Here is a 27584-nt window from a genome sequence, read left to right on the forward strand (position 1 = left end):
CGATCCCATTAAGAAATGTCTGCCTCGCTAAGAATCCAAATTGGACTCCAATGGGTTTGACCTTAGAATCAAAGCCCTATTACTTAGTAATTAAAATTCTATATCGTGTTTAACAATGCACAGTGTCTTTTTAGTACGTGTGACTATAGAGCTGCAGTAGTGTATTTTGCTGATTTAGCCTGCTTGTGTACTGCTTGATTTTGTTGGTACATTTTTTACTAGCATACATTTTCTGCCTGTGGTTACCAAGATGGAAGCTCAAAGTTCAACAGAATTTACTGCACACCACAACAATAAACCGGGCTCAGTCATCAGCATAGGCATGGGAGGAGCAAACAAAGACTGCATTTACATGTGAAACAGTGCTGCCTAGTATGTTTGGGCAAGTAGTGCTGATGTATAGATACCGTAATCCGCCTCCCATCCCCCCTGTTTTAACTGCTATAAGCAGTGTGTAGCTATAAGCCACACCCAACACAAGCTATTAAAATATCAGCGAATGCAGATGTTAAGGCAGCGGCAGGGAGACGAAGGAACAGGGGAATGTTTAAATATGGCAATGTCATATTGTGCAGCTGAAAAGCGTTATTAGTTTTAAACCAGCACCGAGAACGCCTGTATTTTTGAGACCTAGAGTGAGAGTGACCGACAATGGTCAACAATCATATCTGATTGGCAGCTGCGTTGATTAATAATTAGATGAGCCAGGCAGAGGGAGAAAAGCTGTAGCAGATAATGGATTTTGCTTGTGTGTGTGTGTGTGTGTGTGTGTGTGTGTGTGTGTGTGTGTGTGTGTGTGTGTGTGTGTGTGTGTGTGTGTGTGTGTGTGTGTGTGTGTGTGTGTGTGTGTGTGTGTGTGTGTGTGTGTGTGTGTGTGTGTGTGTGAGATAATAACAAAGTTGTGGCAGTGCTGCTGTTTGGGAGAATATTGAGATGATGGAGGCATTCATCAATGTGATACAGTCCTGCTGTAGTTGGAGGAATTTGTCTGGTGGTGCTCGTAGTAACTCTGGTATCAGGTGTTTAATTAACCGAAGAATTGTTGATCTGGTAGCATCTCTGAACAAGCTCTGTTGTGATCATTAAATTAAAGTTCTGTTTGATCATACTATTTACCTTTGATATGCAACACTTTTAAGATCAGGAAGCTTCACTCCAGCTTGGTTAGTGAGCGCACGCACAGATGTGTTTCCCTCCGAACCACCTTGCATCTGTGGACACACAGTTGATAAAACCATCAGTGGTTAATCAAATGCAATCTAAGACTTGTTAGTCTTGAAGGACAGCTAACAGTTTGTCCACAGTCTGTCATTCAAATGTGTCTCAGATAACAATCCTAGTTGCTCCAAGGCAATGTGCTGTGTGACCTAAGAAACCATACCTAGCCTACATGCGAAAAAAAGCATCAGCTCAAGATGCAAGCAGCACAGCTTGCTTATGGAGCCTAATATTGTCTCAGTCAACCATTTAACGCAAAATCTTAGAGAAATTTCTCTATAAATCTTTTTCTAAACCAACTGTAGTTTCAGTCCCTCAACATAGCCACATGCCTTCAAGCTGAGGTTCGTATTAATCCTATTATGCTGTGTTGAATAAACTTCAGTAAAGTATAGTAAAGTCTGAAAGATGCATTTCTGCTTTAAACATTGTGTGACTTAAGCTTTGCTTTACATGCACTGATGTATGACAAACAATTGTAAGCACTCAAACCTTAAAATGGTGTAAATTTAGACTTGTAGGGCTGCACAGTTAATTGAATTTTTTTACGGTCACAATTTCCCGCAATTAAATGTGCATGATTGACTGTGCTATTGACCTTTAAAATGTATGCCCCACTTATACAAAACTCAGCACATAGAAAACATGTACATAAAATCACATGGTTTCAAGTTGGGTAATCGGGCATTAGAAATAATTTATGGTTGCACATCTGTTTGACTTGCGTGCGCTGCAGATAGCAGCACATAGCTAGCATCTAGTGTAGCCTGCATGTGAGGTGATTAGGAAGCATCAGTAAACTGTAGTGTCTATTGATAAGCAGATGTTTCAAAGGTGTGGCATTTTGGGTCCAATTTCATTCATGCTTTGCCTCTAGGAGATGCATTGAATTCAGGGATAGAAAAACCCTATTTCCAGTTTTTATTTGATGCAAAGATCTTTACATTAGCTTGAATTAGTGTTCAACTACACTACATGAAAGTAAAAGAAGTACTCTGTTTATTTAAATGTGAAAGGGCAAAAAAAATTGTCCCTAAAGTAAATGATTAATTGTGGTAAATAATTGTGAACTCAGTATTGGTCAAAAAAAATCAGGATTATGTTGGTTTTTTTTTTTTTTTTCCAAAAATCATGCTGCGCTAGGCCTTGCATTTAGTAAAACTCTAGTTTAAAGTTAAGGCCACTTTAAAAGGCAGCAGTGATTGTTTACGTGTACCTTTGACTCTATACTCCTCTCTCCCTTTTCTTGTAAGTAAGAAAAGCAGGTCCAATTCAGAAGGCCTTCTTGCAAATGTGGCAATGACGTATAGCTGTCTGTATATGACAAAAGGCTTGTGGGAATGTGTGAATACTTCATATGAGGTGTGAGAATTCAAAGCTCAGAAAATCTTGTAATATTGCTGTTAGTCTTCACTTTTTTACAATTACAAGTAGAAACTGAAGAAAAGAAAATTTGGAGCACATTTTTTGGAAGAGCTGCACTTGAAAACCATTAAGTCCAGTTTCATTGAGGTAGGCAGTTCTAGTCCTTTAATCATGAAAATCAGAACATGATCAGTTCCAGGCTCATGCCTCTACTCTAATGTAATAAGATCTAAAACATAAATTCTATCATATTGGCCTGAACACTAGATGGCCTGATTATGAGATGACTCTGCTTTTCAACATTTGCTTTTAGACTTAACTTTTGATAAAACAGTGCCATTTCAACTTACTGAAATTCATAACTTCTTAAAAAAAACAGGGAGTTACTATGTGTGGACATAGCACAGACAGGAGGAAGCTTTTTAGCGTAGCAGAACAAACATACCAGCCGTAATGCAACACTGAGTTGGTTGTAACTGTTGTAACAGTAAGTAACAGTGTTAGGGGATCATCTGCTGCTGTGAATTTTTAATGATGTCATTTACGTTTTGATGATGGACTCATAGGACTCTTTTTCAAATGTATAATCCATAAAAATGTACTTGCATCAAGGCTGTGGGTGTGTGGCACAGTTTCTAATTCTACTGTGGACTTTGGTTCTTTCTTCACTGTTCCTATCAAGGCCTTCTCCTTGTTAACCTAAGGCATTGACAGCTGGAAGTTCAGCCAAATTCACAAAGTTGTTATTGGAGTGGGGTTGAGGTTATACCATGGTCCTGTACAAAACACTGAGTTTAGACTAGAGAATGTATTAGATGTGTTACATACAGCATTATGTATTTATATATGACTTACTACTTTTCTAGCATGGTAAGAACTATGGCTTTCTAATGGAGACCGCTCTCAGTTTATTTTGTTAGTCTGCATATATGCTGTTGGAATGTGTGTCTGTGCAGATACAGTGAAGGATAGCCTCCGTGTTGCTGTTGTGTTGAGAATGGTGTTCTTTGAGACGGACTGCACACATGATGACAAGAAGCTTCTGGTGAGAGATTCATACCGGAGGAGTGTTCTGTTCACATGCATGCACCGCCTAGGATCTCCCCATAAAATATTAATGCATCTCGGCTGCAGAGGTGCTAACCTTCCACTAAAGTCATTACTTCAGCCTCTGCTCTGTAGAGGGTGTGTACTGGCCAGCGTTCAGAAAGCTTGAGGTTATGTGTGTATTTAGTGTTGAGTGTATGCTCATTCTTCCATTGCATCATCCCACTGTTCTTTAAGCAGGGAATGGAGCCTGAGATAAGACTAATATCCTAATTGTCTGTGTACTTAATGGTCTGTTTCTCTGAGACCACTATGCTGTCATTACTGTCTGTTTTTCTACTAGAATCAATTCTATTTTTCCTAGTGTAGTCTGGATTACATAGCTGGTTTGCTCTATCCGTCAAGCAAATTAGGGGTCGTATCATCATATGGAAAATCTGCCTGATAAGAAACATAAATGAAAGCAGCTGATTAAAATATGGATGCACCAGCCGCTGTGACAGGTGGACATGATGCATATCCAAGAAAAATCCAGTTTGAAAAAAATGTTAACACATTTGTCTGTTTTCTTTATCTGCTGATCAGGGGTCTTTTACAAAACATAGCCACAGCAAAATTTTCCTTTACCAAAGTTAAAACCAATGTTTTATGTAGCCAAAACAAAATGTGGCACATTAAAATCCGCTATTGTGGAAAGTAGTTTAAAAGTCTATGAAATTTGGTTGATAACACTCTTTATCATTAAACTGACTTTAATCACTGTGACTTATCAAAGCTTAACTATAAACAATAAGCTCCAAAGGCATGAAGAATCAAAAACATCAACAAGCCCTTCTGTATTGCTGCTGGAGGGAGAAGTAGCCCTGGGGAAAAACTCGGCATCATCTGTTAAAAAAATACTGCAGGTGTTTGTCCTGCAGCTTCAAATGCTTATAGTGTGATGAAAATGTATCTGGTGTGAATCAGACAGAAATCTTTCTTTGGAAGACATCATTTATTAAAGAATTATTGACATCACAGTTAATCACGTATATACACGTTAGAACGGAATGACATAGCATTATAAGAAAATCACTCAGAGAGCGCAGTACTCTGCAAGGCCTTAATTTGTGTATTCAGAAATCACAGCAACATAGAATCTGGCTGTTTAATATAGATATACCGACAAACTAAATAAATAAATAAAATTGATGCAGGCAGCTGACATGGTGTTCACTTATTGTCATAGTTACAGTGATGGCATGTCGCTATCTTGCAATGACAAAGAAATCTTTAACAAATCTGTGGATCCAGACTAAAAGCTGCATCACTGCCAAAAATCTAATGAGGTGGTCCCTGTGGTCATGTCTGACCTTACATGAAAATTTCATCCAAATCCGTTCAAATAACGTTCAACAGCTAGCATTTTAACCTGTCATAGTTGGTGCAGTGCAAACTTCAAGATCAAGTGTGTAGTTTGTTTTTCACCTCACAGTCTGTTTCAAAAAATATGTTTTCATTGAGAGATATAGTGCCTTGGATAGTGAAGGTGTATTACAAATGTCATCTTAGTTTTGGGGAGGGGGGACCACGGGGTTTGCATTTCACTGTTTTTATAATTTAGGGTCTAAAGTAGATGCAGCACAGATAACTCAGTTTTGAGAAGAAGACATTTGTGGGAATTTTAGTATTTCAGTTTTTTATCTTCTATAGGAGCCTGAATTAGGGCTGGGCGATATGGCCTAAAAAAAAAATCTCAGATTTTTTCACAAAAAATCCCGATTCACGATTTATTGGATCTTTTTTTTTTTTTTTTTTTTACCCCCTACCTAATCTCTGCATGCCGGAGTCCAGTCTACTTTATGCAAATGAGCTGCAGCTCTCTCCAGGTAAACACACCAGATCGCAGCTGGAAATGCACCGCATGTGGCATGCTGGTCCGGTTGCGGAGCGTTTCCCGCTGTGATCCGGTGTGTTTACCTGGAGAGGGCTGTAGCTCATTTGCATAAAGTAGACTGGACTTCTACTTTATGCAAATTGGATGTGGCGTGCGGAGATTCCATGCATCGTGAAACTGTCCTCAAACTTCTAAACTGGGCGTCGGTGACCTAAAATGAAGACAGATTCAGCTGCTGCACAGATTATTTCTCATCTCAAATGCGTTCACAAATACTTTTCGCTGACGTGTTTTTTGAAATAAAAGGGAAAATTTGCGGCCGAGCCGCTGTGTTTATCCGACTCATCTGCAGGACTGTCCAGCTGAAAGCTCGGTGACGTCACCACGTAGCGGCCTGCTGTTGCTCAGCGCTGTCATGTGACCATGTTGTGGTCCGCTAGTGACCGCCCGACGTCCGTGCGATTATCAGATGCGGTGCGTTGCCGTGCGGGAAAATAGCATCTAGTGGACACGCACCTTTAGATCTGCACCGCTCGCCGCCATGTTGTTTGTGTATCAAGTGTGGGGGGAAGGGGGGCGCGCACTCTGAACTATGGGAGCCCAGCGGGAAGGTGTTGGTGGCGGATGCTGATGAGAAAATCGATTTTCATTAAAACAAATCGACATTAAGTACAAACTCGAATTAATCAATAAAATCGATTTATCGCCCAGCCTTAGCCTGAATGTAACAAATGGAACTAAAACACTGGTAGGTTTTAGTTCCTACAGTCCCTAAAGCAGATACAGACCAATCTGTACCTGCTTTATGCATTTCCATTTCCTATATTCCTATATTAACCAACATATCCTACCCTTGGGAGAAGCAAGGGTTAGTTTACAGGCTAGGCTTGACCGATTACAGCTCTCAACGGACAGGAATTTGCTTTTCCAGGCAGCCTACCTGCTGAAAAATACCCTCATAATCATCAGATGAAAGCACTGTGCCGCTCATTCCCTTTTTTTTTTTGTTTCTCCCTCCCCCTCCTCTTTACAATTTTTTCCTAGTATAAATTTGGCTCTTCCAGCATGCTCAAAGCTGTGCATCCAATGTTTCCTGTGAGCAGGCATGTTCTAAATATGCTGATACTACAAAGCAGCAGGGTAGCAGGGAAATATCAAACAAAATGGTGCTTGTGAGATCAATTACATGATAGAAAATGGAGGTTTAAGTCTAGTGTATATGCTGCAGCGTATAGCTGTTCATATTTCAGTGCTTGCCTGCTAGCCGTCTAATCTCTTTTCCCTCACTTTTTTTATTAGGAAGGGCTAAAGCTGTTTTTTAATTGTTTTCCTAGTTAATCCCTTGCAGGGTGCATATGTCTGCATGTTCACGTGTGCTGGCGTGTGATATATAAACATGTTTTTGGGTCTGTGCATGTCTTATTGCAAATGTGTTTGTAAGTGTCTGTGTTTTGTGCATGTGAGAGTGGTGCCCATTTTTTAAATGTTTGCTGAATATAGCAGAAATCCCGTGTGGCCATGTGCTCTGTGCTGATATAGTGTTTGTCTTTGAGACGGGCCTTGATGTTGCTGTTACTAGTGTTTCCAGTTGTGTTATGTGGCACTGAGATTATAGCCTTCCATTCATAAGAAGGGGGATTTCCTCACAAAGACCAGGACTACTGTGTCAATATGCCCCTCAGGATGAGAAATGCACACAAATGCATGCACGGCGCACACTGAACAGCAATTTTGAGGATAGCTCAGTTGCACACAATCCTAATGTCTGAGGTAGACCAACCATAGGACGATGAAGGTTTCTGTGACATGCTGAAGCACTACAGTGCAGCCTTGGTCTGTAAAGCACTCTCCAATCTTGATTCTATTAAAATCAAACTCTCACACATACACTCCCAATGGCGGCATGCCAAGTAGGGCAGGACAGTACTGGGGGGACAAGGGATGGGGGTTATTTGGCACAATAGGAGGATGGGAGCCAAGAAAGCCTTGAACAGAAACTAGCCTATTACTCTGAGGGAAAGGCTTGTGGTAGCCTATCATCGGGGATCACTCCGTAAAGTCAGATCAGGGGCAGCTGTAGTCTAATTAGAGATGCAAGATTATGTCTAGAGGATGGCCTCTTAAAGTCCTGATGGGAAGGCAAATAAATCATTTTCATCTCCATCAGTAAAAACATTAATGGCAGCCAGCCCCGTCCAGGTGGCTGTATCTTAAAGTATTAAGATGAAACAAGGTGGAGAAGAGTGTGGAATGTGGAGTGTGCAGTGCACACTGAAAAATGTAGGCTTCTTGTGGGTAAAAGCATAAGGTGGAGTCAAAGAAAGATGTTCATTATGGTATCTGAAACTCTATTAACAAAATTAGATGTAACATTTTAGGGAAGAAATAAGTTCGAAGAACAGCTTGTCAAAATTAACAGAAATGAAACATTTTGAACATAAGTTTTTGAAAGAAATTTCAGTTATGGTATTAAAAACATTAAACATACATCAAGTGCAACCTAACTGCTATGAACACGCCAGCTTCCTTGTGTCTTTTACTTTTTAATAATAGAAAAGCCTCTTTTTATTTCTTTGCCTTAGATAAAGAAATCATCACAAAAGACAACTATAGTTAGCCTCAGTCAGTCATAAAGGCATCAAGATTTGGATAATGTAAGAACAACTGAGTAATTTCACAAGGGCTGCTATTTAGAGTCAAAATTTGTCATCCAAATAAGAGTCAACAAGATGTTCCAGTCTACCTAAAATATATATAAATGATACCTAATACTGTATACTAGTAGTGTTGTCAGGTTCAAAATATCAGACTGCTCCACTCTTACTTGTGGGATATTAGTTATAATTTTCTAATTAGGTCGCAGGCGAAGACCTGGATTGTATTTGCACAAAATAGACCTTTTACACTTTTAAAATACAGAAGCGTGACAGTTTTCTGCCTGGCACTGTTGGCAGATAATTCTGATGATTTTTTTTCATTCTCTTGGTTTTAAAAGACATTGTATTGCAATTGTATTCCCTACCTCCCTCTCCTTCATTTATCCTAGCCTAGTTTTTAAAGCAGGTTTGCATAAAAGAACAAAGTACATAGAAGGACTAAAGTGAGCATACCTCACATCAGCATGGTGTTTTTTCTTGCGAACTGTGTGAAGTAGAATATTGGGTAGCATAAAACTTGTGCATATGAATCTTTCTTTCAAAGTATATTACACTTGGGGACCTGGATGTATTGCAGGTACCACATAATTAGCCCAGAGCATGCTGTATTACTACTTAAACTATACTGATACGTTTTGACGTATTGACTCCTATAGGGCCATATGTTCCATGTGTCGCTGTGATTGGTTATCATCTGTTACTAAATGCATTGTGCAGGTTTTCTGCTTCTTTGTAATATTAAAAGAGATGACAATCAGACTCTGTCTTGTTGGGTTTAATATTCACGTTCCATATATGCAGCATTATGCAGTACATAAATTTTGCTTTCCAAACTGTCTCGGTATTCTTTTTAGTTTTTGCACGACAAAATTTGCCTCTCAGCTTGGCCAGGCAGTTAACTACTTTATAATACATAGGTCAGTGGATATAATTTCTGTCATGCGGTGGCATTTATACAGCCTGTGCAAAACTCCTTCACATCAGGGAGACTTGACTATGACTCTGAAGAGCAAAACTGACTGCTTTACCTCTTTTTATCAGTGAGAGGTTGATTTAAAAGTCTGAGTTTCCTCCCTGTCATTAGAGTTAATGCAGTATATTTTAGCTTAGAGGAAGGCTATCCAGATTACATTAGCACCACTGTTAGTAAACGTTGGGTGGTCCTGTGTCTCAGCCACAGCAGGGTGGAACAGGCTGGAACCCTCACTCAGATGTGGTTTATGCTTTGTGGGTTTCTGTGTGTGTCCGGGTGAGCGAAACAAGAATGTATACTTTTAATTTAGTGTGGTGTGTAATAGATGTCAGTACAAAGGTACCGCATCACTATCAATATTCTGTCCGCACTGTCTGTCTCTGGCTCAATTGATGATTTTACAGCCCTCAAGTGTCTCGTTTCACAGTTCAAGTTTTCCCATATGGGAATCAGAGCGATGTTTTAGCCCTGTTATAGGCTGTTAGCTACTGAGGTGCTGCTTGGTGATGTGACACTGCTATTCTGCAAGGTCCATATCACAGCCAGCTTTTATTTAGTCAATAGTGCTAAGTCCCATTCAGCTGCCTTAGTATATTTTTTCCTTTCTTTTCCTATTTTTCTGGATGTCACAGCTGGTTAATTTATCTTCTTACATTGTGTCACTGACTTGGCACATTGCCTAGCCATTCATAGTGTCAGTGGACATGTTCTGGTGTTGTTTTTCACAGGAAATGATGTCATCATGAACATACCAGCCCACATTGCCAAATACAGTCCCAAGGGCATGTTGCATGGCAACCATTAAGTGTCATTGTCAAGAGGATTTGTGAAATGTAATATCATCCATAGGGGGCAGGGACACCAGCAGAGGGGACAGCACTTCCACATGGTGCTGCTGGACGAATGTGCTTATTTTTGCTCTCCGCAAATGTTATAATAGGTGCATGGATGGATGTTAATATGTTGTGGAGAGTCTTTAGTTCAAATAATCAAATCCAACTTTTTCGTTAGTTAGGCCTTGGGTGGGACATTAAATCCTTTTTTGACCAAATGCTGCTATGAATGTGAAGTTGAACGGGCTGATCAGATCTGAAGAATGTCTTAACTATTTCAGAGATTTTGTTTAAAAATTTGGTTTATTTCTGTTTGTATTTAACTGTAGAAATCAGGTTAAAAATTTAAAATTCTTGTAAGCCTCTTCTATTGTGTGTGTGTGTGTCTCTGTTCCATCCACGTCGTGTACCTTTGTCATTCAGCACATGGGTTAGAGTTCACTGCTTCAGCTCTATTTAACAAAATGCAGTCAGTGTTTTTTTGTTCCTCTATTTTGTCTCCATATGGTAAGAAGATTTCTAAGATGGTGATGGGGAAAAAGAAGAGAATGTCTCAATCACATGTCCTTCTGTCTCAGTCTGTTAAATAAGTCCGTTTATGATGTATATGAACAGAATTGGTATGCCTTGGAGGAGAAATGAAGCCAAAATTAAGAACTGGAAATGGTGGATTAAAAAAAATATCCTTAACCTTTAAATGGTCAAGTTGCTCTCTTAACATGTCAACTCACTGTTTGTTGCTAAACTTACATAGTGTTCAGCCAGTTGACTTTCTGTCTAGTGGACACCGTGTGTCTCAAGAACTGACTTGCTGACAGTCTAACAGAAGGATTGGCAGTTAACGAGAGCAGGTATTAGCTAGTGTGGGAATCTTTGTTCAGCCTCTAATGTAATCTCATATGAACAAGCCCCACGGGGACATCCTCCTCACTAGAGACATACCTGCTCATGCACCATGTCTGAATATGGCTGTGCCTGTATGTGTGGCGCATAGAGGCTGTTTCGCTTCGTGGGAAGGAGGGGGTGGGTTTGTTTTGTATGCAACCTTGTTGGGGAGTGAGAAGGAAAAATGGCATTGTGTGTTAGTACGACAACAATGTTTATATCTATTTAAATATATATATATATATATATATATATATATATATATATATATATATATATATATATATATATTTTATTTTTTTTTTTTTTCCCCACCATTAATATCACACCAAGCTAGAGTCTTGGCGCCGCTTGTGACTTGCAACTTGCAAGAGATAATACATGTGGAGAAGTGCAAGATAGGAAGTGTCTGCATAAGTGGTGAAAGAATTTATGTGGAAAGGTCACAAAAATAATATGTGACTGTGTGGAAAGAAATAAGAGAAAATTAAAGCATACAGCACTGGCAAAACGGTAAAAGCTTGTGTCAATTCATTGTGCAATCTGCTGCTATTTGGATTCCTGATATATAAATATCTTAACAGCCTGTCTTGGTACTATAAATGTGCATCAGGCCGATGGTGAGAATTTTACCACTCACAAACTACCAAAGGTATTTTAGTGAGAAAAAAAAATCTGCAAACTATGTAGGAGCTTTAGCAAAGCACTGAATTCCTAACTGCATAAACAAAAGCAGCTCCCTTTGTGAGCATTAAGATATGTGTAAGCATTAGTGTAGTCACAATACTGCAATTTCTAACTTCAGTACAGTATCCTGTGTGTGTTGCCTCTCGTGAACAGAGGGAGAACATGTAGCTAGTATCAATGTGTTCATTCTGTGGAAAATGAGTACTGAAACTGTTTCACATTAATATATTCAGAATCGATACACATTGAAAGATAGACATTTTTAACAACTCTTGCAAGCATTCCATATAATCCTTTCACTGCTGTAGTTGTATGTATGTCAGGGTTTAAAACTGCATGCTGACAGCTGTACAGAGAGATATTCTTATCGAATATAAAGCTTCAGTTGTGTCTATTTATGATGAACTGGAGTGTAGTGTCTGTCAACACGACTGGGGATTTCCTTGCAACGAGATTTTTTTCCCCCCAAGAAAGAGGTTATAGGTACCCCACAAAGAAATTTTAGCCAACGGCAAAAGAAACTTGCAAGCGCCAAAATAAGAAGAAATAGTTTTTAACCACTCATGTTAATTGGAATTTAATTTCCTCAAGCATGAGAGACATTTTTGTCAAAAAGTAAGAAATAGCAGGGAAATGCACTGATCTCTGTTAAATATACAAACCAGGACTCATTCCTTGACTGTATGCAGAGCGTTCATGCTCACTATCATGTGTAGTCAACCCCCAAAGGCCTATTCTGAGCCAGGAAAAACCATGACTACTCTGTCTTAATGTGTACTGATGGAAATCTTCAGGGATTTATGCACGTGCAGTCTGCAGTCAAATGATCAAATGGTTTTGGATGCTTATCTGTCCTTCTCTTAGAATCCATCAGACAGCCTTTCACCCCAACAGTTCCTTATCCACCTACTTAGAAGCAGTTAACATGACTGAATGTAGATTTAGAGCAAAGTAACTTTTTCTGGAATGAATGCAAGTTCTCTTTGCCTTAAGGTTTTTGCTGTGAAGAGCTGTTGCAAAGAATTCAGTTTTTGCCGAAAGATCTCAAATGCTCTTAATATGAGGCTTTGGCAGTTTGAGTTAGACAAATTAAACGTTTCTCCAAAGTCACTATGATTTTAGCATATAATCCCTCTTTCTGGTCCTATGCCTCACGTGATTTGTGCATACTTTGTTGTGAAAATTATGTTGATGCTGACACAGTAAACACATTTCTCCCCCAAGTGTTTTGTAGGCCGTCGTACAATTGCTTGAGTTCTTGGGATAAATGTTTTTATTAGCTTAGATTTATTTGAGATGGACTATTTTTGACATTCATAAACACCAGAGTTGAAGATACGTAGGTTCTGAAAATATGTGTAAAATCAAGTTATTGTTTTCAAATCAAATGTTTAAGGACTGAAGATGATCAGTTGCCTCTGAGCTGTATCTTCAAGGCATTTGTCAACCGAAAATATGTCTGTAAACAATGGCGTGGTAAACATTATACACTTAGAGCAGGTTTTTATTACTCTGGCTTTCATTTCATTGTATTCATGGTGTGTCTTTCTCTCCCTCAGGAAAATTGTCATCAAGATTGGAAAGAAGAAAAAGCGAAAGCCAGACTCTTCAGAGGAGTCAGATGATGACCCTCCTCCTCGACACACTCCCAAAGATGACGACTCTGTAAGTTCCAGCATTTACATGCACTCACAAATGAACACATAAAGACATATACACACACCGTGCAAGTCAACTATTAGTGTACCTGGAGCTTTAATTCTTTGGAGCACATGTAGTGTATTTCATCACACTATGCCAAATTAAGATATGAACCCTTAACTATGAGAAAACACTTGAGTTTTAGGTGGAAATTAATCTACTTTTGACTGTGTTTTCATTCCTCACTTTATTCAGATGTGGTGTTACGTTACTGCCTGTGGTGTCACCTCTGCAGTGAGAAAACAAAGGCGAAGGCTGACTCTTTGTCTGTTAACATTCTGATAGACGTGAGCGAGTGAAGTGGTGTCCTCGACCTGACTGTTCACACTGCTGCCAAGCATAGAGGAAGGCTTCGCAGCTTTAGTTTGAGCCTGGAAGGATTGACTGTGGTTCATGTGGAGGTCATTCAGTGGGTGGCTATCTCAAGTACACATTCTTATCTGTGTTGATGATGGAGAAAACTGACAGCGGAGAGGAATTATCTAGGTCAGAACATCAAGAATAGCACTTTTATGTGCACACAGATGCCTAAATTTAACACTAATGGCAAGTTAAATTGTGTCCAACATTATTCAACATTGATAATGTGAAAGGAAATGTAGCCACAGCTGCCAGTGAAATTGAAGTGTCTCCTTGGTTTTTTTTTTCAAAGTCAGAGTAATTAGAGCTACATTTTGGTGGAAAATTAAATACTGCTCTCTTGAATTTGAGATTATCTAAGGTTGAAAAAGGCAGGTGATGAGTATCAATTACATCTTAATTAAACTTGTTGAGTAGTCCCACATTATTGTCCAAATATTTATAGACTACCTTGTTCTAACTTACTTATAGATTGCACTGATCACACTTTATATCAAAAAAATTAGCTGCAATTTGCAAGTGAAATAAATAAATAGTATTTCTTTTATGCAAAATCTGTACATGTTTTGTGATACCATCTTAAAATGTTTAAAGATGTTCTAAGAAAATTATCAAGTGCTCAGCTGCATAATGTATCATGAAAGGTGGGATTACTTCATTGTAGATAGTCAGAACTAATTCAAGGTCTCATGAAGAAATTTAGTCTTTAATAACCTTATTGGTCTGTAGAACACACTATAAAGTTAGACTGGACACATGCTGCCATAAAGTCAAAATCAAGCAAAAAGCTTGCATTCATAGTTAACATGGTAATTACTGTCCAGTACTGATCAAACACAATGTCACAGCAATATTATGTCTGTTTTCTTTCTAATCTGAGTAATTGTGACAATAGTAGTGGTGACATCTGAGTTCAGCTGTTAAAAAACAATTCTCCACAGTTGTGTTCTTCTTTACTCACTGCTGAGTTCTGTCAAGTTTTTGACAAGTGACAAGTGACATGTCTGAATGAGTGGGGATGACAAGTGACTTTGTCTCCTCTTAGGCATCACCACCTCTTCCTCTTCTTTTTGAGTCCTATCCGGACTACATCCTATGATATAATTACGCTCGTTAAATGGTGCCCCTGGCCTTAATTAAAAAAGTCTGTTGATGACTCATTTAGGATGATCATGTGGCAGAAGTCGAGGTAGCGCGGCCGACAGCTACAACAGAAGCATGGTCTCCTCAGGGGTTCAGCCCTGTTGTCGTGGCATGTGGCAGGTTTGACTCTCCAGCTTCTGGTCAGCTTGGCTTTGTGGATGTGAGGGTATATCTCCACAGGGATATTATGCTGCACACCTAATTAACTTTGGCTCAGTGGCATTTATTCCTAATTAACTACATATTATCATTAGGAGGGGTTCATGTATTGATGCAGGATACAGCAGCCCACGCATGTGATAATTATAAAGGCTTGACAGGAAGGAATAGAAAGAAGCTGGATTTTAAAGCGCTCTCATTTCTGATTTGTTTCATTTGCAGTATGTATAGTGATTTTTTTTTTTGGACTTCCTGCTTGATTTATGGAAATTTAACACGGTCATTCATGGGTTATGTTGGATCATGACCTGTTGAAAGGGAGAACCCATATTTTCATTTTCAGTATGGAAGTCTGTGACTGTTGATGCTGAATGTTTTTGCCATTCATGTTTTTCACGCATCGACAATTGTAACTCATGGGTTGCTGTGATCTTGAGAAAAAAATTGCTCCAAATCTGACAGATTATCTCAATACCACTTTCTAAAAATAATTTGAGCATTATGTTGAAGCTCTAGATGTTATACAAAATGTCAGGGGGATAGCCAGGAATTTACACAAGCTCAGCTTTGACCAGCTGCTTAACCACAGTGTCTACACATTGCTGTTGTTACGTTGATTTACATTAAGTTAAAATGCAATATAGGTTATCTTGACTAAACAACTCAGAGCCTTGACAGTAAATCAGTATAAATAAAAAGTATTGTTTTTTGACAGTCACTGAGGGAAGGTAACCCAACTTAGATCCTGAACTAAAGTTTTTGATGTTTACAAATTCATCTATGAAGTACTCAAGATTGATTTTCTTTTTTGTGTGTAAATGTCCTTGTCTTTCTTTTTCTAGAAGAGGCGGTCTAATCGCCAGGTGAAGAGAAAGAAGTATGCTGAAGAGCTGGAGGCCAGGTTGTCCGATGAGGAAGTCAAGGTTATTGTCAAAGCCAAGAAATCCAACACTGCAGCATCCAAGGAACCTGCTGTTCAACTGTTTGTTGTAAGTAGCTCTGTCTATAGGTCACTTATTGCGAAGAAGTTGAATTTAAATTCCTTCATTTAAAAAAATTGAAGAAAATATTGTTCCTGAGTGCAGAATAGAGGTGAAATTGATTTAACTGCAGACAAAGCTTGCAAATATTTAAAGTATTAACTTACAAAGGTGAAGGATTGTTTGTGGCATGGATATTGCTGAAAAAGCCTCACTCATGATTTGAAGAACATGAATGCATTCTGTAGAAGAACAACAGGACTACATGCTCTGAAGTGCAGAACAGCCTGTTCTTTTCACCATCATGCTGTGACGTACAAACCAGGACCCCTGCAGTAAGCCTGCACAAAGAGGAAAGATACATATTCAGTGGGCATTTTTAATGATTCAGATGGAATAGCAGAGAAATTAGGAAGGAAGTATTGTGGAGACAGCTCTGCTCAACAACATCTTTCTCCAAATACTGTATATTGTGGAAAAGTTCCACCCCACTTCCCATTGTCTAAATCTGTCACATGTCAGTTTTATTTATGTTAGCACACATTCGCCTGAGGGATTTACAATCCGCACAGGATATAACAGACTCTGGTGTGTGGCTTTTGTGTTATGAAGACGTTTATGCAACTTCACACTGGGGGAACAGGAAGTAGCTGTTGACATTAAATGTTCCATGTCCACTGCATTTGTAGGAGAATCCCACTGAAGAGGACGCTGCTGTTGTTGACAAAATCATGTCTTCTCGTATCACTAAGAAGGAGGTAATTAATTACCACTGTCATTTTTTTGGCAAATTGTTGCTCAAGTTTTATAAAAGTTGAGAATTTCATCGCTTGACATTTGTGCTATTTTTTATTTATTGTAAGGCTATGAAAATATTAAAGCTTTGCTCCTAATTGTTATATATTTTTCTCTCACTTTAAACCTCTTTGTAGGTTTCTCCAGGAGTGGTGGTTGAAGTGGAGGAATTTTTTGTAAAATACAAAAACTAGTAAGTTTTTTATTCAGTTGTACCTTTTGGGTAGTTAGTGATATTTTCCTAAGAACTTTGTAAAAATAAATGGTGCCTGTAGTCATTCCACTAAGTGTGTGATCTGTTTGTAGACACTGTTCCAGACACTGCTGTTGCACTAATCTTCCTAAATTGTAACATTTTTTTTTTTAAACTAAAATTAAGTCAAAACAGAAAGCAGATGTCCTGAAGGTTTTGTAAAACGATGCTGAATAAGAACTTGTGCAACACAAGCTTGTACGCCTGTGATTGCAAAAGCATACAAGCATTACAGACATCCTTGGGACAGCTTTCAGTGTTGCTGTGTGTGTTTTCATGAAATTTCATAACAGTCAATTATTAATTTTCCTATGTGAACTCAGGAATATTAGTAAAACTTCCAGCTCATTCCCTCAACAAAATGTCAGTGTGAAAGTTTTTGGAATTTAGGATTTATGAGCCATACTCAGCTTCTCAGAGAAAATCATTTCTTTCCACATGACCAATAGTCTGTCGTCAGCCAGATCATATTCTGAATTCTTAGCCAAATGCTGAAAAGGATAAAAATATGAATGTCACACTTGAAATTTTCTAAAACAAATATGACTGAGGAGATCAGTTCAAACAGCATGCCAGTGAAAGACTCTGTGACCACATCTGCAATCTGTGATCACACCTGCTGGCCACAGCAAATGCCCCAGATGCTGTTTGGAAGGTGTTTTTCAGGGTTTCTCACCCTAGTCTGTTTGTGTGTGTGCGGTCATCAGCTCCTATCTACACTGTGAGTGGGCCACAGAGCAACAGCTGGAGAAGGACAAGAGGATTCAGCAGAAGATCAAACGCTTCAAGATGAAACAAGCACAGAGGGCACTCTTCTTCGCAGATGTAAGGCTGTATGACTGTGTTTTGTGTCTGTGGACATGCTTAATACTGTCCGTGGATAACATTTTTTGGGCATTGCTATGAGCAGGTGTGTGTTTGCATAATGAGATGATTTTTAGCACACATGTGCTAAGTGTACACATATCTAACTATTGTGTGTGGATGTTCAATACACTTTTTGCATTTGGTTTGTGTGGGCAGGCACATCTGTGTGCATATATTTGAATGTCTTTGCTCAATCAGTTGATACAGTAGTGATGTTTATCTCAGATTCCAGATGGTGAGTGGGCACTTGGGTTTTTTCTCTCCGTTTCAATCTCTCTCTTTCCCTTTTGTGTTTCTTCCTGTCTCTCTCAGATGGAAGAGGACCCATTTAACCCTGACTATGTAGAGGTAGACAGAGTGCTGGAGGTGTCGTATTGTGAGGACAAAGATACTGGAGAGGTAAAGGGAATCCTCTTTCATTTGTTATTCACATACATGAGTAGTATATGTGTGTGTGTGTGTATTTGTGTCAGCATTGCTGAACATGTTTTACTCTTTTTTTTCTCGTTTTTTTTTTTTTTGTGGTTGTGCTCCTTTCAATATATTCTCCACTATAGCGATGTCTTTGTATCTTAGAAATGCCCAAGGCCATCCTAATGGGCTGCCTCGCAGCCTTTGTTAATATTATAAAAGCAAAGCTTGGCCTCGATCTAGTCTTTTCCAGTGCTGATTCTTCTCTGCCTGCTGCAGGAAGTGATATACTACCTGGTGAAGTGGTGCTCTCTGCCTTATGAGGACAGCACCTGGGAGCTGAAGGATGACGTAGATCAGAGCAAGATTGAAGAGTTTGAGCAGCTGCAGGCAGCCAAGCCAGACTCGCGCAGGATGGTAAGCCATGCCTATCAGCATTCCTCAGTCATCACTGTATTTCTGATTTTTCCATCACTCTCATGCTGTATATATGCGTTTTATTTTGTTGCTTGTATTTTGAAGTGCTAATAAGGGTATTCCCCTGTTTTCAGAAATGTAGTGGAATCTTTGGTAAATAAGTGTTTACACAGCGTCTGCAAACATGTACTGTATGGTGAATTTAATTGGCATCATCAGCCAAACATTAAACTCATCTAGGAAAGACCTCATTCACACAGTAAAGAGAACAAACTTGAAAGACAAACACCTGCTGTCACTCACTGTAAGATCAGTGAATGGTGTTTATACTGAAAAGGTAAAAATAATATTATGTTTTTATCAAAGGATTTTTCCAAATAAAGACTCAGAAGATCTAGAGAACAGAATTTAGGAAGGAAGAAATAAACTAATGATATCAAAGAAAGAACAGTGTTTTTCAGCTTAGCTTACAGGTCCTCATGCATGGAACTGCAAGTATTATTGTCTTTATAATGTATTATAGTAATCAGACTACACAAGATCAGTCATGTTTGTTGTACTGCTAAGACTTGCTAAAAATGTTTTCTTTCCTTCATATCATTTTCGCTTCTTTGTTCAGTTCAATAGTTTACCTTTGGGTCAATCTTTACAGCACCTGTTTCCCAAGAAAGAGTCAAATGCATTTAAGTGCTCACCGCCATTCGCCTTCTATGGTATATGACAGGAATTATTCCAGACAAGTTTTAGACCAATTTCCAAAATATTACATAAAATATTACATGGTTGTCATGCTATCCTGTTGCTCTGCTGGTGTGACAAGGTTCAATCGGTTGTTGGTTTTGGTGCCTTTGCTCTGCTTTTAATCATTCCTTTTTCTTTGGAGTCTCCTAAGCTCCACTCCATGTGTCTCCACTCTGCATTTCATTGCCTTTCGTGCCTTTAAAACCATTTTTACTCTTTTGTCTCTATTACTTTTCCATACATTGCCTTATCCCAGTTCTTTTATGTAAAACATACAATATATTTCCATTCTGTAGAAATCTGTTCATTCAAAATACAAGTGTGAAGTTTATTTCAAAACTGCCATCTAAACTTACCCCTAAATTTTGTCATCTAGGAGCGGCCCCCAGCTAATCTGTGGAAGAAGAGGGAACAGTCGAGGGAATACAGGAATGGCAACAGCCTCAGGGACTACCAGCTCGAGGGGGTCAACTGGCTCCTCTTTAACTGGTACAACAGGTCAGTTTTACTTACTATGTATGCAGACCTGTACAGACCTGAAGCTCACTCACACTAAAAATAACCCCAAATCCACATGTACGACTGCTGTGAATTTGTCCTTATTGATATCTGCAACCCTGATCTTGACCAGGCCATGTAGGTGTGACATTACAGCGGTCATAAGAAGTGACGCGATCTTCTAGTGTTCTAAACTGTGAAAAAAAAATGCACAAGTTGTTTCATACCTGATAGTAAGTAAGTAATGTAAGTGACACCCTAAGAAGATAAATCTGGAGCTTAATATAAGAACTCCTGCTCAATATCTCCAGTTGCAAGTAACTACAAAAACATTTAGTCATTAGACAGAAGAGCACACATTACACAATACGTACAGCTCTGGGTAACTATACTGCAGGGTATTGACAGTCTGATGTCTTGTCTCTTCAGACCATCTGATCTGCAAGTTTGATACTGATGTTCTGTAAACATAGATTAGCCATTCATGATTGAGCAGGTTAGGCAAAATGTTAAACTTGTATTGTAAAATGGTTAAATTACGCTGCTTTTCAAATCAAATGGAATCTAATTACAGCTGAAATCAATGCAAAACTGATCTAAAATAAATAAGTTAATGTACGCTCAGTTGCCTGTTTACTAGTATGCCAAGCTAGAACTGAATGGGGAGAAAAGAAACAGGTCAAATGCAACAGTCCTGCATTACGTCCTACTCCATATAGATTATAGTATTCAGTTTTGCTTGTTTTACAGACGTGTTGTTTCTGCTGTATGGTCATTTAGAAGGACATATTTTGTGGTGCTGTTGAACTGTTTTGCTTGATAAATAGCCGTTTCTGTTATTTTGTTGGCCCCATTTCTATCAGTAACGATAGCCTAAAGAATGGAAATATCTCTCAGTGCAGAATACTACATTATATTTATTGATTGATTGCACATAGCCATTTTGTATTTCAAGAAAAATCTTCTTTGTGTATTGGGACTGCAGATAATGAATATTGAATGACTTTTCCTGTTTTGTATCCTGCGTGTGGACCACGCTGCGATTTGGCTGTATTCACATTATTTGGTGAGGCCTGTGTGGAGAGTCAAATTTCCTGTCAAGGTGCACACTGCTGCAACAACAATTGCTTTTCTTCGCCCATGATCACAAAAGAAGCGCTACGCTGTACATCTGGAGTACACGGTGTCAGTGCGCTTGCATTAACCCTGGGAATTGGTTTTGTTATGTGTGAGCATGCAAGAGTTTGTGTGTGCCCACGCACAGAGATTCATCAAAAGTAGAGAGCTGCTTAAGAGGCCAGTGGGAATATCTGCACGTTGCAATTAGCATCAAGACATAATACCCCCACCCACTGGACAGCTGAATAAATGGTTTGCCTGAGTACACCACGCAGCAGAGGCAGTTGTATTTGCTATTATGTTGTATCTCATATCTTTGGTCTGTTATAACTGCTGATGATGTCGTTTTTTCCACTGTTGTTTGCTGTTTATTCTTTTATTATCATGGGAGTGTTGCTTTTTCCTTGTGTCACTCCCTTTCCTTTTCTCCTGTTGGGCCTTCTTACTCTACATTTTTTTTTTTTTTTTGGTGTACCAGTTTATGAATACATGCAACAAAAAAATGCCGCAATAAATGTAAAGCACTTTGTCTTAGTGATATGGAGGCATAATGCCTGAGGTGGCAGCCTAGTTAGACTGTAAACACCCTCACCCCCACACATCCACTTATGCTGTACACACCAGAGATAAAATATTTAGTTTTACACAGGCGCCCACGATTTGTAAGTGGTTCATCAACTTTCTTAAACCGTTTCTTCTTCTCTCTTTTTATTCTGTCATAACAGTGTCCACACTTTTTCTCTTCTCACCTTTGTTACCTTCCACTTGTCAGACGTAACTGCATCCTGGCCGATGAGATGGGACTGGGAAAGACCATCCAGTCCATCACATTCCTAGAAGAGATCTATCGCGTAGGCATTAAGGGCCCCTTTCTCATCATTGCTCCACTGTCCACCATCGCCAACTGGGAGCGCGAGTTTCGTACTTGGACCCACCTCAATGTCATCGTCTACCATGGAAGCATGATCAGCAGGCAGATGCTCCAGCAGTATGAGATGTATTTCAGGGATGCACAGGTAAATGGGGGCTGAGCATGGCTATCTTTCTGCATGTAACATTTATAGGGAAGGGGATAAGTAGAGTCAAGCTATGCTAAAGAATTATTCCATATTAATCAATTTAGGAAATGTATTAAATGAGACACCTCCCAATACAACAGAGTGTACATTTGTGTGAGCTGGGTGTTAAGAGTGTTTAGTGGATTGGATTTAATACTTGGGTTTTACATCAGTACAACTACATTCCACTATACACTATAGTGTACACCATTGTCAATGTTTTCCTGTAAAAGCAAAAAAGCAAACACCTCTTGAAATCTGTGCCCGTTTGTAGCCTAAGTTCTTATTCCATCATGTAGTCTCTATAATAAAAGCTTGTATTATTTTCAAGTAAGAGTGCAAGGGTACTAAGATTGACGGCCTTGCAAATGGAGCCCAGTGAAAGCACTTTTCTTTATAAGTTATACATTTCTTGTCAAATGCAAAAAAAACTTTAACAAATAATACGTTATTTTACGTTCTTGAGGTGTGGTGTGTAGCAGTACAGCTATCGGTGTTGTATCTTCTAAGAAAGAGCTCAGCATTCCCCCTAGTGGTGTTTCTGTGTTTTGTCACCACAGTAGGTGTTTATTCCCGAGAAAAAGCCTTGAGGAGCTGGGCAAGAGTCAGTTGTATACACACAAGGGGGCATCCAGCTTGCCTCACTTATCTAACACAAACGAAACGATGGGGATTGAGAGGCCTTTTAGTTATTTCTGACATACCTAATCTTTCCTTTTTAAGGACAGGCAAGTGGAAAGAAATACTGCTGTGCTTACCTTTAGAGTGGAAAGCAGTGATTCACTTCTATTAAAATAATCACAGTGCTTTTCAGAAAACAGCAGCACTGTGTCAGCCACATGAAATCCAGTGAGTAATGTAATGATATGTTTCAAATACGACACCTGCATTCAACAATGGGAGTCGGATATTGAAAAGCCACGCAGTTCGTGATCACCACATGTAACACAAAGCCCAGATACACTTTACGGTTCTGTACTACTGCAGTAAACTCATCGAGCGCAATGTTTGAGAAGAAAAAAAGTCACCTCTGTAGCGAGAAGGAAACAGGCAGCTCATCACAAGTTGTCTGTAAAGAAAAAAGTCTTAATTAAGGCTGTGTGTGTGTAAGAATCTTTAGAAAATGTTTACTTTTTGTGTCTATTAATTTACTTTTTCAATTGTGTCAGAAATAATCTAATATCAGCAAATGTTTATTAAAAATCTATATGTATATAACTTATTGCTAAAGAGTTCAGATCTTGTTTCAAAAATTTCAAAAAGAATTGTAATATCAAAATCAAGTTTAACTGTTTATGTAGTGTTCTCACCGTGCTGGGAGTGAAAATGTTTCAATGAATAAGCAAATTAAAATACTATGATAACATATAATATGAATCAAACAGGGGCCCGTGTCTGACAATAAGTAGGTTGTGAGGTAGTTAGTGAGCCTTGGGCAGAGGCTTTCTGTGGCTGGCAGGCCATGTGATGTGTCACAGCAGGCAGTTAGGAGCTGTTAGTATTCAGAAGAACCGTAGGAGGAATTAAGGCGAGTGCAAGCAGAACAGAGTGGAGCCGCCACCAGGCTGTCTCCCAGGCAGCCTGTGATGTCATAGCAGCCCCCAAGGGGAGCTCTCTGTCAACGCTGCTCAGGCATATCAGAGAGAGTGGCTCCTCTACGGCAGTCTGCTGGCTGGCTGGCTGTGGGAGGGGGTTACTGGATAACTGAGTATCCCTCGAGGACTGTTGTCAAGGCAATGGATACAAATGGAGAGGCGGGGTAAACCAAAGCCTCCCCAGACAGACAAACAAGAAAACAAACAAACAAACAGCGTAAAGACTCACTAGCGGGTGCTCGCGTACTGGTAATACTGTAGAGAGCTCCCTAACCAAGAGGTGTGTTTTCAGGTTGTCTGTGAGGCTAAAATAAAGGAATGTATTGACTGTCAACAACAAAAGACTGCAAATATTTATGGTCATAGTGTTATCAGGCAAAAGGAACTGCTCCAACTGTGCACTGAAGATCTACGTATCTGAAGTCTGCATGTTTTCATAGCAGTTTTTCCTGTGGATTTTACAGTTCAATAATCACATAATCATTATACACTCAGTATGCAATCTGTGTAATTGGAATTAATAAAACGGGATGTTTCTTACAACTAAAAACAAAATAAATGTTTCACATATATACATCTGTCATGTGCATAATCATCATGAATGTCATCTCTGAAATGTCTTCTCTTTTTGTCGCAAGCGCCGTGCGATACGAGGTGCCTACAGGTTCCAGGCTGTTATCACCACATTTGAGATGATCCTAGGAGGTTGCCCCGAACTCAACGCCATAGAGTGGCGCTGCGTTATTATTGATGAGGCCCATCGTCTGAAGAACAAGAACTGCAAGCTGCTAGAGGGGTTCAAGCTCATGAACCTGGTATGTAAACTGTCAGTTTATAGAGTTGCACATATTTCAAGTAGCCTTAGTGCTGTACAAGTCTCACTTGTAGATTAAAACCGAATTGAAGGTATTTGATTCTATATTTGAACTCTTGTCCTCTTCAAGGAGCACAAAGTCCTGCTGACAGGTACTCCTCTCCAGAACACAGTTGAGGAGCTCTTCAGCCTGCTCCATTTCCTGGAGCCGGCACGCTTCCCCTCCGAAAACACCTTCATGCAGGAGTTTGGTGACCTCAAGACTGAGGAGCAGGTGAGCTCACAGATATATGTAGAATAACATTTTTATGCTCTGAATGTACAGAAGAGTGAACATATTGTATTATTGAACCCACTGTCTAATTGAATGCCACAAGATCAGATCAGACAGCGTAGTTTGGACTTTGCAGCCATATTTGGCACATTAACTGAAACTGTTACAAGAAAATATTTTTTAGTATCGGTAAATTGTATGAAAAGACAACCAAAGTGACATATTATACACACTGATGCTCAGATATAAAGATTCTGTTAAAACAGGTATAACAGTTGAAGTGGGGCTTTTTCTAACTAGGCCACAGTGATATTTTGAACAACATAGACACGTGGTAGATAATGATAACGGGGTATTAGGCTACTTATTGTGGGACTATGCATTGGCAAAATTGCTCATATTAAAAGGGCTGCTTTCACAGCTCCTTCTACATATTGCTGTTTTGCATTTCCTTTTTAGCCAGCAGCACTAAAGAGATTCTCAGAGAAAAGATCATTAAAGACCATTAAAACATGATGGAGGTGTGCGGTTGAAAGTAAAAATATCTGGAACAGCCACACTCATCACGTGGCACTAAATCTAGCAGCCACTGGAATCTTGTAATCCTTTTCATAGTAAATGTTGCTGGTGCTGTTATGAGACACATTTTCAGCACACACCATAACTGATATTAGACAAGGCCCTGTACAGTATGTGTAATCAACGAAAAGAACGCTGGTTGTGCAAAGCTGGCCCAATCCTTGGGGTGTAGTTGTAACTGAGCTGGGATGCTGTACTGTAGCAGGAACTTATGATTTGGGAAATGTGCTTTTTTTTACTGCATATTAAGGCTCAACCAGCTATAAATAACATAATGAATATGACAATGCCTTTGATATAACATACTCCACATAGGTTCAGATTATTCTTCAGCCACTCTGCTTCAAGGGTGACATAGAGTGATATGTCTACTATGGATGTGTTTCACAGCAAAATATCATTACTATAAAAATACAAATGGTGCACCATGTGGCATATGGTTTACTTTTAGGAGTTATTTTCACCTACATCACCCATTACAGTTTTGAAACCCACATTTCCACTTGCAATGGTACAGGTTGTCTCTGAGTTGGTATAGAAACTGAATTGCTGTTGCTGTAATTCTTGAAAACAGTTATTAAATACAATGAATATATTTCAACTTTGTTGTGGAAGACTGACAGCAGCATATCAAAAGATGTAGTGGCATGATGAGGCTGTTTGTTATAACCCAATGTAATTCTCTTCTTATCCTGCCCAAGAACAGCATTTGTAACCCAATGCGAGTGTAGTATACAAGCAGGTGCTGAATGTCTTAATGATAAATGTCTTGTCATCACTTTGGCCCACAGGTCCAGAAGCTTCAGGGTATCCTGAAGCCAATGATGCTGCGTCGTTTGAAGGAGGATGTGGAGAAGAAGTTGGCTCCTAAAGAAGAAACCATCATTGAGGTTGAGCTCACCAACATTCAGAAGAAGTACTATCGTGCCATCCTAGAGAAGAATTTCTCTTTCCTGGCTAAAGGAGCTGGCCAAGCAAATATGCCCAATCTGGTTAACACCATGATGGAGCTGAGAAAGTGCTGCAACCACCCCTACCTCATCAAAGGTAGGATGCTACTGAAAACCTGACAGTTTGGGAAAATTTGAATAGATTTGAAATATCTATAGTTATGGCAAAACAACAGAATGTCTGCATTTCCACAATTTCTAGATTAGTCTCCTAGGGGTGTTATCGGTTCACTTTCGCATTTTAAGTGCTCACTATAATTTGCTAACTCAAGGACATCAGACTGTGCATAGTGCCCAGAGAAATCCATGAGAATCTCAAGAGATTTTGTACATATTTGCGTTTTTGTGCTGAGTAGTGTTTTGCTTCTTTATTGAACCAGTGTCAGCAGTAGCAAATCTGCAGAACCCTATTTTTTTAGCATATGCTCATTAGTTATGCCTCGTATTTTGTATGTTACATAAACACCTAAAAGTTAATATTATAAATCTGCTTTGAAATGTGCTTTTCATGAATAAGTAAAACTCGATCTTTGTAAATGGAGAGTGGACAATAAATAAAATCTTCTAATCTAGAAAAAAATCTGACATGCAAAACCCAGTATTGCTGATACATCCATGTCTTTGCTATGTTAGGGGCAGAGGAAAAGATTCTTGAGGACTTCAGGGAAGTACACAGCCCCGCTGCCATTGACTTTCACCTGCAGGCTATGGTGCAGTCTGCTGGGAAACTGGTCCTTATAGACAAATTGCTGCCTAAAATGAAGGCAGGAGGGCATAAAGTGCTCATCTTCTCCCAGATGGTGCGCTGCTTGGACATCTTGGAAGACTACCTCATTCAGAGAAGGTAAGGTGGTCTGACTATACAAACCCTAGCAGACATAGAGCTGCTGCTCAGAAATGTAAATCAAAAGCTTTGTACAGGATTTTAGTATAGTGCAGTGGCTACATTGCTGAAGATCATCTGACTCATGGTCAGGAACAAGACATTCTAGTTTCTATAACATTGTCTTTGAGCCTGCAATAGATAACAGCCAATGGCCAGTGAGAGCAGCTGGTAGCAGCATTCACAAGTAGAGATGCGGAGTCTGGTGTTTCATCACAGCAAATGAGTCAAAACTACACATTTACATCTATCCATCCATTTTTTGCATCAATTTATCCTATTCTGTGTCGAAAGGGCTTGGAATATATACCAGCAGGCATTAGACAATGTGTAGTGCACACACATAAACATCCATACATTACACAGCAAGCATTTTAATACTCCACCTCACACCTGTGAGTAATTTAAAGTGTCCAGTTCACTTTAACCTTTGGGCTGTTGGAGGA

At 39.3% G+C, this 27584-nt stretch overlaps 1 protein-coding gene across 11 annotated transcripts in view; it reads left to right on the forward strand.

The window, feature by feature from the left end:
* The window catches only part of chd9 (chromodomain helicase DNA binding protein 9), a 76787-nt gene that overhangs the window by 29378 nt on the left and 19825 nt on the right, over window positions 1-27584 (forward strand). For all 11 annotated transcript variants that reach the window (XM_035946104.2, XM_035946107.2, XM_035946106.2 and 8 more), the window contains 13 exons: window positions 13101-13206; window positions 15747-15893; window positions 16574-16642; window positions 16817-16872; window positions 17640-17757; window positions 18112-18198; window positions 18490-18627; window positions 19745-19866; window positions 21758-22001; window positions 24277-24453; window positions 24583-24726; window positions 26097-26352; window positions 26889-27099. In XM_035946104.2, the coding sequence (XP_035801997.2) occupies window positions 13101-13206; window positions 15747-15893; window positions 16574-16642; window positions 16817-16872; window positions 17640-17757; window positions 18112-18198; window positions 18490-18627; window positions 19745-19866; window positions 21758-22001; window positions 24277-24453; window positions 24583-24726; window positions 26097-26352; window positions 26889-27099 (1875 nt within the window). The remainder of the gene's footprint in view (window positions 1-13100; window positions 13207-15746; window positions 15894-16573; window positions 16643-16816; window positions 16873-17639; window positions 17758-18111; window positions 18199-18489; window positions 18628-19744; window positions 19867-21757; window positions 22002-24276; window positions 24454-24582; window positions 24727-26096; window positions 26353-26888; window positions 27100-27584) is intronic.

Source organism: Amphiprion ocellaris, chromosome 1, assembly GCF_022539595.1.
Source record: "Amphiprion ocellaris isolate individual 3 ecotype Okinawa chromosome 1, ASM2253959v1, whole genome shotgun sequence".
Taxonomy (NCBI): Eukaryota; Metazoa; Chordata; class Actinopteri; family Pomacentridae; genus Amphiprion; species Amphiprion ocellaris.